The sequence below is a fragment of the Artibeus jamaicensis genome, unplaced genomic scaffold (assembly GCF_021234435.1).
Source record: "Artibeus jamaicensis isolate MK-2021 breed Jamaican fruit bat unplaced genomic scaffold, CSHL_Jam_final contig_700, whole genome shotgun sequence".
NCBI lineage: Eukaryota > Metazoa > Chordata > Mammalia > Chiroptera > Phyllostomidae > Artibeus > Artibeus jamaicensis.
Window position 1 is genome coordinate 2,661,336 of NW_026521930.1, and position 14,805 is coordinate 2,676,140.

At 40.9% G+C, this 14,805-nt stretch overlaps 1 protein-coding gene across 2 annotated transcripts in view; it reads left to right on the plus strand.

Annotated features, from left to right (window-relative positions):
- The window catches only part of LCMT1 (leucine carboxyl methyltransferase 1), a 62,077-nt gene that overhangs the window by 22,859 nt on the left and 24,413 nt on the right, over positions 1–14,805 (plus strand). For both annotated transcript variants that reach the window (XM_037127423.2, XM_037127424.2), the window contains exons 2-4: positions 1,637–1,728; positions 7,013–7,134; positions 13,650–13,726. In XM_037127423.2, coding sequence (XP_036983318.2) covers positions 1,637–1,728; positions 7,013–7,134; positions 13,650–13,726 — 291 coding nt within the window. The remainder of the gene's footprint in view (positions 1–1,636; positions 1,729–7,012; positions 7,135–13,649; positions 13,727–14,805) is intronic.

A 14,805-nucleotide genomic window follows, 5' to 3' on the forward strand; every position in this document is an offset into this window, starting at 1 on the left:
AGCCTCTCCTCATTTTTTTGAATTCTAGTTTCTTCTTCCTTTTCTGTTTGGTCATTTTTTCCCTCTTTCTGGTCCACTCCTTTGATTTGAGTCCCAGTTTCCTTTCCATTACTATTAGTTTCCTGTGCATTTCCATTCATTAGGCTACCATTCTTCCTTCAGTGTGGAATGGCAGTGAACACTAGGTGGCACTAGAGGATTTCTTGGAAATCTGTTCATCACACTGAGTGAGAAAACTTATTTCCTCCAACATAGACATGAAGCAAAAGCTTCACAGAAGTCTGATCTCTTACTATGCATAATGCATGCTGGCATTTTCTATTTTACTCTATTCTTTATTTTTTAATGCAAGTTTTCAGACTGTCAAATTGATTTTATGATATCAATACATCACAACTCACTGTTTGTAAAATACTTTTTGGACCACTGAGAAAGTTTACTCTTGCAATACTCAATAAGGCTGTTTTTCTTGGATAGTCTGGGCTTACAGCAAATGGTGTTCTTAGTGCATACTTTGTATAATTCTTTGTTGAGTGGCTGCATTGAGTGCCTGAACACGTGCTTTCTTACAAGTATCTATGATTGGGTAAACATAAATGTGAGATTCTGTAGGGGGCATCTTTTTTTCAGAATCAGCACCTATTTCAGAAAGCCCTGTCAGTAGATGTAAAGAAAAGAGATAGTATCTGCTTCTGGGAGTTCAGAACCTATCTGGGAGACATAACACATATACACACCCCCTTTAAACTTTAGCTTTCTTATTAAGCAGCATGGAAATGAGTGCATTACTCAGGTATTAACCAGTCAGGATGCTTTAGTCTGAAAGCAATGGAAGCCTGGCTCATATTGGTTCAGATGGTAAAGACATTTATTATCTCACAGAATGTCCTTTGAGAGGGAGAGCAGTCTCCAGGCCCACAGTGGCCTGGCCTGGCCTTAGGGATCCAGGTTCCTTCCATGACTTGTCAGTGGTCCTATGGCTGGATCCACACATGTTGCCAGAAGACTTCCAGTGTAATTGAGTCAGTACCCAGACTTGGGACACTAAAACTTTAACTCCATGTAATGTAGACTGAAGTAGAGAGAGTTTAGGCTACCACAGCATTTTCCAAGTTGTAGTTTTGTTTATTCTTACTCTCCCCACTGTGACCGCCTTAAGGGATGTGAAATACAGAGTCAGGAGAAAAATTTAGGTCTTTTTTAGTGATATTTGCCAAATGTTTCTGAATTTCCTTTTCTTTCAACATAGAACTTTTTTGGTTGAATAGAGTTATCTGACCAAAAGCTTTGGCCAGTGAGTTTACTGAATGAATAAATTGTTGTAAGTCCACTATGTGATAATGAGGTGAGATTATTTGCTGTTTAATATTCTAGGAAAGGAATTAATTATAAGAGGAAAAACAGAGGTGAAAAATAGCCACTGTAGGAGATGTGATGGGCAGTGTGTGTATTAATATAAAGATAGGTGAGTGAGTCTGTTTAAATGTGTAATGGAACCCTGAATGTGCATTTGTTGGCCTTTGAGGTCAACAATTTTCCTCTGGATCCTTGACCTGGTTCCTGGGAATGTAGCCATGAACCTTGACCAGAAATATACTAATCTCTACTCACATGCCTTCTCTTTGATTCCTTTCAGGTTTGCAGTAAGCATTGGCTACTGGGATGACCCTTACATCCAGCATCTTGTAAGACTGTCTAAAGAGAGGAAGGCCCCTGAAATTAACAGAGGTGAGTGACTGTCTCTTTCCCTAACTTTTCATCAGCTAAGTAGCCTGAAGTTTTAGGAATTAATTCCCCAAAAGAGAGTTCCAGTATTCACTCTCTCCAATAGTATATTAAAGTACTGATTTCCCAATATTCTCACCAACACAGTGCATTATGAAACTTATTATTTAAATTTTTTCATTTTTATTTTTTAAAACTTTTATTAAGGATAATTTTTTCTTAAGATTTTATTTATTTTTAGAGAGAGGGAAGGGAGGGAGAAAGAAAAGGAGAGAAATATCAGTGTGCTAGAGATACAGTGATCGGTTGCCTCTCCCACACCCTCCCCTGACTGGGGACCTGGCCTGCGACCCAGGCATGTATCCTGACCAAGAATTGAACTGGTGACCTTTCGTCTCACAGGCTAGCACTGAATCCACTGAGTCACACCAGCCAGGGCTAGATAATTTTAAACCATATGAAAGTAGAATCATATGTGGATCAGTTTCAATAATTACCAGATCTTGGCCATTGTATGAAACATTTTTTTAACTCTTCACCTGAAGATATGTTTATCAATTTTAGAGAAGGAGGAAGGGGGAGAGAGAGAGAGAGAAATACCAATGTGAGAGAGAGAAGTACCAAAGAGCTGCCTCCTGTACGTGCCCCAGCCAGGGGTCAAACCCACAACCTAGGTACGTGCCCTGACTGGGGATTGAACCTGTGATCTTTTGATGTATAGGACGAAACTCCAACCAACCAAGCGACCTGGCCAGGGACCAGTGTAAAGTTTTTAAATCTTTGTTAATCTAATAATGAGAAATGGTATCTTAGGATAATTATATTTTCTTCTTCTTACTTATGGGTAAGTTTGAGCATTTTCATAGGCTGAAAAGCTATTTATATACCTTTTTAAATTTTTTTAATTATTGATTTTAGAGAGAGAGGGAGAGGAAGTGAGAGAGAGAGAGAGACACAGAGAGAGAGGGAAACATCATTTTGTTCTTTCACTTATTTATGCATTCATTGGTTGATTCTTGTATGTTCCCTGACTGGGGATAGAACCTGCAACCTTGCTATATTGGGACAACACTCTAACCAATATGAGCTACCTGGCCAGGGTTCATTTCTTATATATTTGTGTGTGTGTGTGTGTGTGTGTGTGTGTGTGTGTGTATCTCTTTTACTGTGAAGTGCCTGTTCACATAGGGATTACATTTTGTTGCTTTAGTAAATTTTTGGTTATGCCATTAGGTTCTGTAAGTAATTTCCATCAGGGAAGTCAGAGGACTGGGTAGGCCTGACTTCCTTTCAGCCAGACCGAGAAATTGACCAATTGACAATCATTCCTGTGTGTTCAGGGAATGTCAACTCTGAGACTAGATCCTAGAAGTAGGGTCTATAAGAAATGCAAAGAGGACTTCTGGTCAAGATGGCAGCGTAGGCAGACATGGCTTGCCTCCTTCCCACAATCACATCAAAATTACAACTAAAACAGAACAACTATCAGTCAGAACAATCAGAAATCGAGCTGAATGGAAGTCTGACAACTATGAAACTAAAGAAACTGTATCCATCCAGATTGATAGGAGGGGCACAAACATGAAACAGGCTGGTCCCCTATCCATGTGTAGTAGGTAAAACTCAGGACAGATATCTCAGGAATGAAGAGTCCTAGCCCCACACCAGGCCCCTCCAGCGCAGGATTCCAGTGCCAGGAAGGTAATTCCCCACAACTTTTGGCTGCAAAAACTAGCAGGGATTGAGTCAATGGAAGAAACTTCTGGAGCTCTAAGCAGTTCTTCTTAAAGGGCCCACACATTGACTCACCTACTTAGACTCACTCCCTCTGAGGTCCAACACCAGGGTAGCATCTTGAAAGTCACTAGTAGCATACAGGGAGGAACCGAAGTATCTGTCATTTAGGTGAACAGAAGCCATTGTCCTTTCTCTGAATCCTCTCCCCATAGAGCCACAAAGCTGGCAAGCTGCTGCCATATCTGAGAGTTCATCAACCTGGCTAAAACTGTTTGCCCCATTCTGGAGATCCCCTGATTCTGCCCCACCCAAATTATAGGCCCCCCAAGTTGCTTTTTCACATCAGTGGTTGGTCTTGGCTCATGTTTCACAACTTCCTAAACCCTCTCAAACAAGTGGCAGCTGACCTCAGTGAACCCCAGGCCTGGCACTAGAAGCAGCCAGCCTAGATTCTCAGCTTGGCTTTGTCTGAGAATATCCAAGCCAAGTAGCAGCCATCTCAGATCGCTTTATAACTAAGGCAGGGTGGCCCCTGGGAAAACACAGGTGGGGACTGACCTTGTCCTGTACCACCCGAGAAACCCCAGAGTCTGTGCACCTAGTGGGCAGCTGCAGGCCATGTCAGAGTATCACCAGCTTGCCCCTGCACAGATCATCCTCCACGGAGGGCGGAGGGTGATGATCAGTGGTCACAGCTGGTCCTTGTAACTGGGTAAATGCCTCCCACTGGCCTTCCAACAACAGTCAAGGCTCAGCTACAAGAGGAGGTGTACTCAGCCCACATGAAGGGTGCGCCTTGAGTACCCAGCTTAGGTAATAGGGGGCACTGTGCCACTGAACCATACAGGACACCTAGTACATTAGACCACACTACCAAGACAGGGAATCAAAGTAGCCTTACCTAATACATAGAAACAAACACAGGGAGGCTGCCAAAACGAGGAGACAAAGAGACATGGCCCAAATGAAAGAACAGCTCAAAACTCCAGAAAAGAATTAGACAAAATGGAGATAAGCAATCTATCAGATGCAGAGTCCAAAACACTTGTTATAATGACGCTCAAGGAACTTAGTGAGGACCTGGACAGCATAAAAAAGAGGTAGTCACAAATGAAGGATACACTAGATAAAATGAAGAATAATTTCAAGAGAAACGAGTAAAATGGATAAGGGAGAGAATCAAAACAATGATATGGAACATTAGGAAGCAAAAAAACAACCCATCAGAACAACACCAAGAAAAAAAATCTAAAAAATTACTATAATATAAGCAACCTCTAGGACAAATTCAAGTGTTCCAAATTCACGTCATAGGGGTGCCAGGAGAAGACGAGAAAGAGCAAGAAATTGGAAATCTATTTGAAAAAATAATGAAGAGAACTTCCCTAATTTGGTGAAGGAAATAGACATGCAAGTCTAGGAAGTACAGAGAACCCCAAACAAGATGGATGCAAAGAGACCCACTCCAAGACACATCATAATTAAAATGTCAAAGTTTAAGGATAAAGGGAGACTCCTACAAGCAGCAAGAGGAAAGGAGATAGTTACCTACAAAGGAGTTCCCATAAGACTATCAGCTGACTTCTCAAAAGAAACTGCAAGGTAGAAGGGACTGGCAAGAAGTATTCAGAGTGATGAAATGCAGGGACTTACAGCCAAGATTGCTGTATTTAACAAAGCTATAATTTAGAATACAACGTTTTCCCCAGAAAAAGCTAAAGGAGTTCATCCTTACCAAACCATTATTATATGAAATGTTAAAGGGACTTATTTAAGAATAAGAAGGTTAAAACTATGAATAGTAAAATGGCAATAAATACATATCAACAGTTGAATCTTAAAAAACTAAGCAAACAAGAAGAACAGAGACAGAATCATGGATATGAGAAGCATTTTGATGGTGGCCAGATGGGAAGGGGGTGTTGAGGAATGGGTGAAGAGGTGAGGGGATTAAGAAGTACAAATAGGGCCCTGGCTGGGATAGCTTAGTGGATTGAGCACGGCCCTCTAAACCAAAGGGTTGCTGGTTCGATTTCCAGTCAGAGCACATGCCTGGGGTACAGACCAGGTCCCAAGTAGGGGGTGCTCATGGGGCAACCACACATTGATGTTTTTCTCCCTCTCTTTCTCCTCTATAAAAATAAATTTAAAAAATCTTTTAAATAAAAGAAAGGAAGTACCAAATAGGTAGTCACAGAATAGCCATGTGGATGTAAAGTACACTGTAGGAAATGGAGTAGCCAAAGAAGTTATAGGCATCACCCATGGACATGAACAGTGATGGGTGCATTGCCTGAGGGAGTGTGTGGTGCTGGTCGGAGGTGGACAAAGGGGGGGGAATCAGGAGAACTGTAATAGCATAACCAATAAAATATAATAAAAATAGTAACAAAAATGCATACAGATGTTAAAATGGGGATTTCTGAGAATAAGGATGTGATATTTACTTTGAGCTGAGCATGAAACCACACATCAGTAAGATTGAGCAAAACCTGCCTGAAAGGTCCTCAGCCTTCTTCCTGTTCTCAGGGTGCAGGTTTCCTAATGAATGCTCCAGAGGCAGGGACCTGCCATGGTGACTGTCTCGGTGCCCCAGGCAGCACATCAGCCCTTCCTCCTTCCTTTTTGTCACTCTGGGTTTGGAAATCTCTGGTTTGGGGACCCGCAGCCCACTAGGAGAGTGCTTCCCAAGCAGTGTGTGGTAAGGATATGTATTTTTCCAATACCCAATCCATTGTGTATATTTCTGTAAAATATAATAAGTGGTTTACTAGAAAAACAAATGAAGAAGACATACAAATCACAAGCCCAAAGTATTTATGAGTAGATTCAACAGACATAAAATTCCTATGAAGTTGCAATAAAAGTTCCTAAATGCTCCTCTCAAATTTGGTTCCTAGAATATGTGCTCTTTGAGCAGCGGGGCTTCTTCCTGCCGTCTATATTTCCCATATCCTGTGCCCTATCTCCCCAGCCCAGAGCGTACCAAGTCATTTTATCAGGCAGTCCAGTGCCGGTGCCCTGTCCTGCCCCTTCTAATGCTCTTAGATAAAGATCAAGGTTCTAATGCTGTGGGCTTGGATGAAATGCCACTTTCTTTGCTTTGACATTTATCTGCCTAATTTCTTCACTTAAAAATATTTTCCATTAGATTTTACAATTTTGAGTTTTATCAGAGTACCAACTAGCTTTCTCTATGGCCATGAAAAAGGTCAAGAGGTCAGATTCCCAGAGGTCATTTCCAAGAAGGACATTTAAATAAAATGTTTTCATGTAAAACCCTTGTCTTTCTTAAGTAAAATTATAGGACATTTTATTTTTCTTAAGATAGTTAATTCCACCACTAAATAGATTGTGTTTGCTTTGGATCAGACAGCTCTAAAAAAGTGGGGGAGAAAATTTGGAAGTTGCCGGGTCTCACATAATGTCTACAGTGACACTGCTGATGCTGAGGAAGGCAGGAATGTTCTGTTTTTGTTCTCTGATGGACTTTGCAGGTATCACTGCTGTCATGACCAAGGAATAGCTTGTTTCCATGTCTCTTTCTTAGGCTATTTTGCTCGAGTTCATGGCATCAGTCAGCTTACAAAGGCATTTCTGCGGAAGACAGAGTGTCATTGTCAAATTATAAACCTTGGGGCTGGGATGGATACCACCTTCTGGATATTAAAGGTACATTAAAATCCCCCCTCCTCTTTCCCTAATTGGATATTTACCTGCTCAAAAAGGTGAAAGAATATACATTAAAATGTATGCAGTGACAGCCCATCTCCCAGCCCTGTCCCCAGCTGTTTACATGCCTCTGACCACTGTCAGCCCCATATTTCGTCGCACCGGGGTCCTAGTGAAGGACATGTGGGTTGTTTCTCATCGTTTGCTGTTACAGAGTATTAATAATAATCCTTTGTATGTTTTCCTCTGCATGTGTGGAAATATATCAGGAGAAAAAATTCTTCTAGTGGAATTGTTGAGACAAAGAGCATGTGCATTTGTAATTTTGATGATAACTAAGATTCTATTGTCAGCATAATGGTGTTTTGGGTTAGGTTTGGAGGTTTGCGTGGCAGGGCGATAGTAATGTGATACAGAGCCCTTTTGTAGCCATTCTTTGATTTGGTCCCCTAACTGATCTGTTACAGTCAAGAGCAGGTACAAAAACACTCACAGGAAAGGGGAGTTGGGTCTAGTTAGTGGCAGAACCAGGACAACGGTGCTGGTCTTTGACTCCTGGACTGGAATTTTACTGCCAAATCCTTTCTCTACAAGGACCTCACTGATTGCATTTCCTTTTTAATAGGTTTGTACAGATTTTTCCTTGTTCTTTGAGATCAGTCATGAGGCAGTAATGAATATACACATTTCCCCCAGATTTCTTATAGGTGGACATGAAGATAAATTAGAATATATGGGTATAACCTGACCTGCATATGTCTTTGGTCCCATAGCAGCTCACCTGATAAGAAGGTCTGTGGTCATTAGAGCTCTCAACCTTTCTCTTACTGAAGCAAAAAGTCAGTGCCCTCAACTTGGTTTTAGTGTTAATGGTTGCCTCTGTTCTGTATTCAGGTTAAGAGTAACTCACATTGATGAAATGCTTTTAATTGGGTTGGCCAAAAAGTTTGTTTAGCTTTTCCTGTATGACAGCTCTAGTAGTGCTTAGTTGTCTCATCTTCATTTGAAACAGATTTGTTTGATTGTATTGTGAAAGCTGTCGTATCAGCATACATGTAAAAAACCCATCAAAATTGGTGAAATTTTGTGCAGCTATTTTAATACCAAAGATGGAAGAATGTATGCAGCATTTTTCAATGTATTATGCTTTATTATTTCAAGAATGATAAAAACAACCGAAATGCAAAAAAAAATTATGAAGAAGTTGCTATAACTGATCAAATGTGTCAAAAGTGGTTTGTGAAGTTTCTTGGTGCCGTTGATGTTTTGGCCAAATAATTCTTTGCCGTGGGGCTGTCTTATGCATTGGAAGGTGTTTAGCAGCACCCCTGGTGGTTACCCACTAAAACCAGTGGCAGAAAATGGTGTACATACTCAGCATATCCAGAAGAATAAAGTTACTGGTAAAAAACGTGTTCTTTATTTTATGTAAAAAGTGTAATGGACTTTTTGGCCATCCCAATACTAACAGGACCTGGTGAATTCATTTGAGAGCTTTGTGAGGGGACGTACACAGATGGATTGCAAGACCTGATATCTTTTCCAGGTTGCACAGCCAGTATATTGGAACATGGAACAAACCTTCAGCTCCAGCTTGTCAACTCCCAGATCCCTTGTTCTCTCCTCTGCATGCAGCCCTGCGTTGGTTTGGAGGCATCTTTTCTGGGGGTCGATTGTGCCTGTCACGCAGTGACCAGGTCATGGCAGAAGGCACTGGAGGGAAGTGTGCGGTGGGGTGCTCACAGGGGGCTTGGGACAAATCCCTTTTTTGCGCCTGGCACCTGTTGACCTGTTCGTAGGTGGTTTTTACTTTTCCTGTTTTGTAAATGGGTTAATAATAAATCTGAGGTTTTTATTTCTGAGCAAGGTACAACGAGGCTTAGGTGCCCCTTCTAAGGAAAAGGTTGTCCATCAGTAGTGAGGAAAAACAACATATGGTCTGAAAGTTCTTTGTGGAAGTGTTTTTGTTGCTGTAAAGTTTTTTTTTTTTAAATCTAAAGTTCCTCTTTTTTAAAAGAACAAAATTATGCTTGTTTGCTCTCTTAGAGTCAAAGTTGTGTGGGCTACTGACCTGCCACTTACTTTTGTGAATCGAGTTGATTGGAGTACACCAACTCCATTTAGGCATATCTTACCTATTGCTGCTTTAGAACAATAACAGCAAAGTCCAGTAGTTATAACAGTGAAGCCTGCATGACTAAAATACTTTCTGGCTCTTTACAGAAAGTTTGCTAATCCCTGTTTTAGAGATACTGTGCTTCTGAAAGTGTAGGGAAAATTGTGTCCATTGGTCTTGTTATCTCATGTAACTTCTACCTGGCATGGTGCCCTGATGCCCCAGCAGAGGCTTAGCTGGGAATCACAGACTTTCTGCTGCCACAATTCTGTGAGCTGGTTCATGGGCTCTCAGGGACCCAAGACTGCTTGGATGGTTGAAGATTCCTGTCTCCAGGCAGCAGGCAAGAATAGGGAAGGTAAAGGTTCCAGTATTGTTATTAACAAAGAATAAAGGGTGAGTGAAACCCTTCCCGGGGCCTGAGTTTTTGGTGTTGCCTGAATGCTGTTTCTACACAATCAGAGTATCATGTACCTAGGGAAGCAGTGTTGATTTTGGCAGCTTGTGAAGCAGTCAGCCCCGTTGGGTCCCCTTTGAGTTTGAGAGGTTTTGGCTGCTCCTGGCTGCCCTCTGGGAGTTATATTTGGTGTTAAGTGTCCTCCCTGCTCCTATGACATGGGAGCTTCTTGGGAATGGAGTGTCAGAAAAGCCAGAGAATCCCAGAATAAAAAGTTTCAGCCTCACTTAACCACAGCCGTGAAAGCAAGAGTGAGTGAGTGTTTTGGAAGAGCTCCAGGTATGCATGTTGGAAGCTTTTCTTCCACAGTGACCTCTTTTTCAGGATGTAATAAGGATCAAGATACTATAGAAGCTGTAGGACTGTATATTTCTCCTTCATTTTTCTTTTACAAGCAAATTTTATGGGCTACCTTTTTAAATATGCAACAAATTATTGTATATGAAAAAACACATACAAAGCAACAATAAAAAGAAACCAATTCAGTATAAAGGAACAAAAGACTTTGACAGATACTTTCAAAAAGAAGATATGTGAAGGTCTAATAGCCAGATTAAAAGATGTTCAATATCACTTGTCTAGAGGATATAATTAAAGCCAGAAAGAGGTTCCACTACACATCCATAAAAATGCCTAAAATCATAAAGACTGATGATGACATGTTGGCAAGGATGCTGGGCAACCACATCTTACATATATTGCTAGTAAGGATGTAAAATGTTTCAAGTCATTTTTAATTGACCATTTCTTATAAATTTCACACCTATACATATTTTGATATAGGAATTCCACTTGTTTGCAATTTTGGGGGGGTATTTTTTCTATTACCATTTATTCCTCCTTAGCCTCTTTCATATCTTTTAAGAGCTTTCTCTACACCACTGCTATTTTATGAGGCATTGTAGACCAGCTTATTTGGTCAAAACATTTTACATCATTAGTTTGAACTAACTTTTACTTAAATAGCTGCAGCATCAAAAGGGTTAAGACAAATTGGAATTCTTAGAAAAGAATAAGATGCTTCACACTACATTGAAAGAAAACAGAAAGCAAAGAGGCGGCACTGTGGGCAACACTGAATGTCAGTCACATAGCAGGCACAGAACTTCATGGGTGAAGTCGGACTAGTTAAACGTCAGAACGCCTGTTTCATACAGCTGAGAAAAACACAAATTAAACACAAAATTATCACAAAAATCCAATCACACAATCATAAGTCTTTTTTAAAACAGAGTTCATTTATTTTTAGAAAGGGGCAGGGAGTGAAAGAGGAAGAGAAACATCAGTGCGTGGTTGCCTCTTGTGCACCCCCTACTGGGGACTTGGCCTGCAACCCAGGCATGTGCCCTAGACTGGGAGTCAAACCAGTGATTCTTTGGTTTGCAGGGTAGTACTCAGTCCACTGAGCCACACCAGCCAAGGCACAATCATGTCTTTATGGTCTTTGTTCGTATCCAGAAAATTGAAGTTTTCCTTTTCCCCCTTTTTCTTGTCTTTTTTCCTCTTTCTTTTTGCAATAACATTTGTTTTTTTCTCCCTAAAATAAAGTTGTTCAGTGGAATAGCTACTAGAATAATTTGAGGGTATTATGCCCCTTATAGAAATTACAACAAAAAATAGTTTTTGTTGATTTCCCTATAAGTAATGTTTTCAAGAACCTGTACAAAACTGTTAATACTTTCCCAAAGCACAGTTGATTGGAAAAATCCATGATTGTTCTGCTTTCACAGTCTTCTTCATGTAAGAACACCCTTCTGTACATCTTCCAGTTACTGGGTTGAAAGTATATGGAGAATGGTCATTAGACCTCTCTACAATGCTTACTTATCTTTTCAACAGGAACCACTGTCATCTGCATTTGTGTGTACTGAGGCAAGTAGACTCCTTGCAGAGCTGAGGTTGTAGGCATGTGTGTTTGGTGCTGCCATGTGACAGATTACTCATCTGGGCCAGAGGGCTGATCATAGATGTGGGCTGTAATGACGTGGTATGCTTCATATAGGGACTTAATACTGCACTGGGGTGCTGTAGGATATATGGTTGAAGTTGCATCCAAGAAGGACTTTGCACCTAGTAAGCAGGTACAGGAGATGCAATATACAGGGTGTAATAGAAATCTGATGATCATTCAGTTTGTAGCAATACTGTATGGCGAAGGGTAAAATCTGCTCTTGTCCTTTTTCTCTTTTTTTCTTTCTTGTCTTTTTTTCTGTCTCCCATTTCTTGCCTTCCCCTTTTTTCCACAGGCCAGATCCCCTGAGATTTTTATCTGAGGGCCATTCTCCACATGGGTGGGAAATGGCTGATCCCACAATTCCGATACTCACCTTTAGGGGTCCCCTACCTACTCGGAAATGCTTGCTCATAATTTCTGCCCCCATTCTGCAGTCCTAAGGGATGTCTGTCTGCTGCCCTCTGTACCTGTTCTACATCTCTTGTTAATGTCTGCATACTTGGTTACGCAAGTTGCTCAAGTCAGAAACAGGAGTGTTGGTCAGCCTTGCAGTTCATCCCATCCCGCAGCGGTGTAGCTACACCACGTTCTGGATGTGAGCAACTATCTTTTCTTTCTTCTTCTTTGTCTTTAAAAAAAAATACATTGGTTCTGCATTTCTTGAATATAAGTGCAGGTGGGTGCAAGCCTGTTAAATGTGTCTCTAAGAGGAACCACTGGGCAGGTGGGCCAGGTGTGGAGCACCTTGTTTCTTGCTGGGTCTCAAGCATGAAGAGCTGCTACAAGGTGATGTGTATTCTTGAGAAACACCAGAGGGGTGTTGTTACAGTCTGTGTGGGTGGTAACCGAGCCGACAGGGAGAGGAGGCTCCAGAATGGTCCCAACCAAGCTAGCAAAAGCAGAAAAGGAAAGTAGGGCTGTGTATGTGTGTGTTTACATGGTTTTTTTAATGCAGCCCACAGTAGGAAATAAATGTACACCCTCAGCCAGGACCCCGATCTATGTACCTATATTTGTAAATAATAAATAATAGGAACATATATGGGCTTACTAAGGCAGGCTCTTTTCTGAGTGTCACTTGTGCCTCTCCTCATTAATTGTCACAACACATGAGGTGTTATCATTTCTCTACTTTTCAGGTGAGGAAACCTTGGCCAGGGAGTTAAGTGACTTTCTAGAGGCCTCACAGCAAACAAGTGGTAGAGCTGTGATTTGAACCCTTGTCCCTGGGCTCTAGAGTGCCTTTTTAAAAAAATCTCTCCATTATACTCTCACAGAAAGAAAAATAAATGTATATCAAAATAATACTAATCCTCTTTATATGTCATGCTTTTTTTTAATGAATTCTTTTTTAAAGATATTATTTATTTATTTTTAGAGAGAGGGCTAGGGAGGTAGAAAGAGGAGAGACATCAATGCCAGAGAGAAAAGTCGATTGGTTGCCTCTTTTATGTGCCCCGATTGGGGACCGAACCCACATACCAGGCATGACCATGAATCAAACTGACGACCTTTTACTTTTGTGAGATGACACCCAACCAGCTGAGCCACGCCAGTCAGGGCAGATGTCATTCTTTCTGATATTTGCTATTTTATTCTATTTTATCCACTAACTGCTGGTCAGACCCACTACATACATTAATTTTGACTTGCACTGTTCAGTTCCAAGCTGCTTTTTGGAAATAATGTCATGTCCTATTTCCAAAGTACCCCTCATCTCCCCACTCCATACCAGCGATCACAACCCCAGTTCAGGCTCCCCACTACTTCTTGCCTGGATAACCAGTGGCCTCCTTTTTTCTCTGCCCATTCTTCATACTGAGACCAAAATAATTTGGAGAATGGGTTTCTGACTATACAGTTTCCCTGATTTAAAATCCTTAAGTGCCACATTGCTCTCTGGGGCTTCATAGTTGGTCCATGAAGATGATTAGTATATGTATGCACAAATAAGTAATTCTAAAGAGTACTGTGTTTTTTCTCCTCAGGATCAAGATCTTCTCCCAAGTAAATATTTTGAAGTTGATTTCCCAGTGATAGTCACAAGAAAGCTGCACAGCATCAAGTAAGTGTGGGTTTGGCCAGAAGAAAGAATTCAGAACCAGCTCTCAGTAGGTGGCAGGGCTGATCTCCGGGACCTCATTTTCGTGCACTGCTTTCCTTTGAGCATCTCCAGACCTTCATTCTCACTCTGGGACCCTCATTCCAATGTGTCATGGAGTTTTCAAAAGGAAATGCACCCTCTCCTGTGCCTCTGCCCAGTGATTGTAGTTTAAATAATTTGATTATGTGTTCGTTTCGTTTGCTTCTTTATCTGCAGGGCATAGAAAGGTGCCTTGTTCAGAACAGACATGTAGTATTTTTTGAATGAATGAATGAACGGAGACTGAAGTTAATCGGTGATTATATGAGATACTGTGGAAGCCATTCCAGGTTTCAAAGGGTTTGCAAAGTTGTAGACAAGTTTGGAAACCTTTGCTGAGAGCTTGTCTTCGCCTGGGACCATTGTAAATGCTTCCCTTGGGTTGTCTCATCCAATCCTCAGAGCAGACTTGAGCTAAGTACTGTTGTTAGCCCCTTTTTTACAGATAGGAATACTGAGGCCCAAAGAAGTTTGATTTATTTGCCTAAGGTCACCCAGCTAGGAAGAGTGGTACTGAGATTTAAATCCTGCCTTCAAGCCCAGAGTCAAGGTTTCTTAATAGTATTAACCCATACTTTCTCCCTCCTGTTTAAACCAGTCATTGAAATAAAATCCTAATTCTTGTATTTACAAAAATGTAATAAGCCTAAAAGTTTAAGCTTGTCCTTTAGAAATGTCCAATCCTCACAAACTGGAAATATTTTCAAGCTTTGGTTTTTCTACTTTATCCTATGAAAATTAGACTTTTACCCTTTCCAAATAGAAAAAATTATATTAAGTGTGCTTTTCAAATGATATATGGCAATTCTGATGCTCTGGTAACTGTGAAATATAAAAAAGCCTGTTAGACCTCAGTGAAGTATAAAAAACCAGGCTCTAATTCTGTCCAGTGATGGTTATCAGGGTGGGAAATGCATTGGCATCTGAGCATGGTGGCTGGTTACTGATAATTTGGCTCTGATTTTTTCCCATAGTCTTGATTGGGGGAATTGTCACATAAA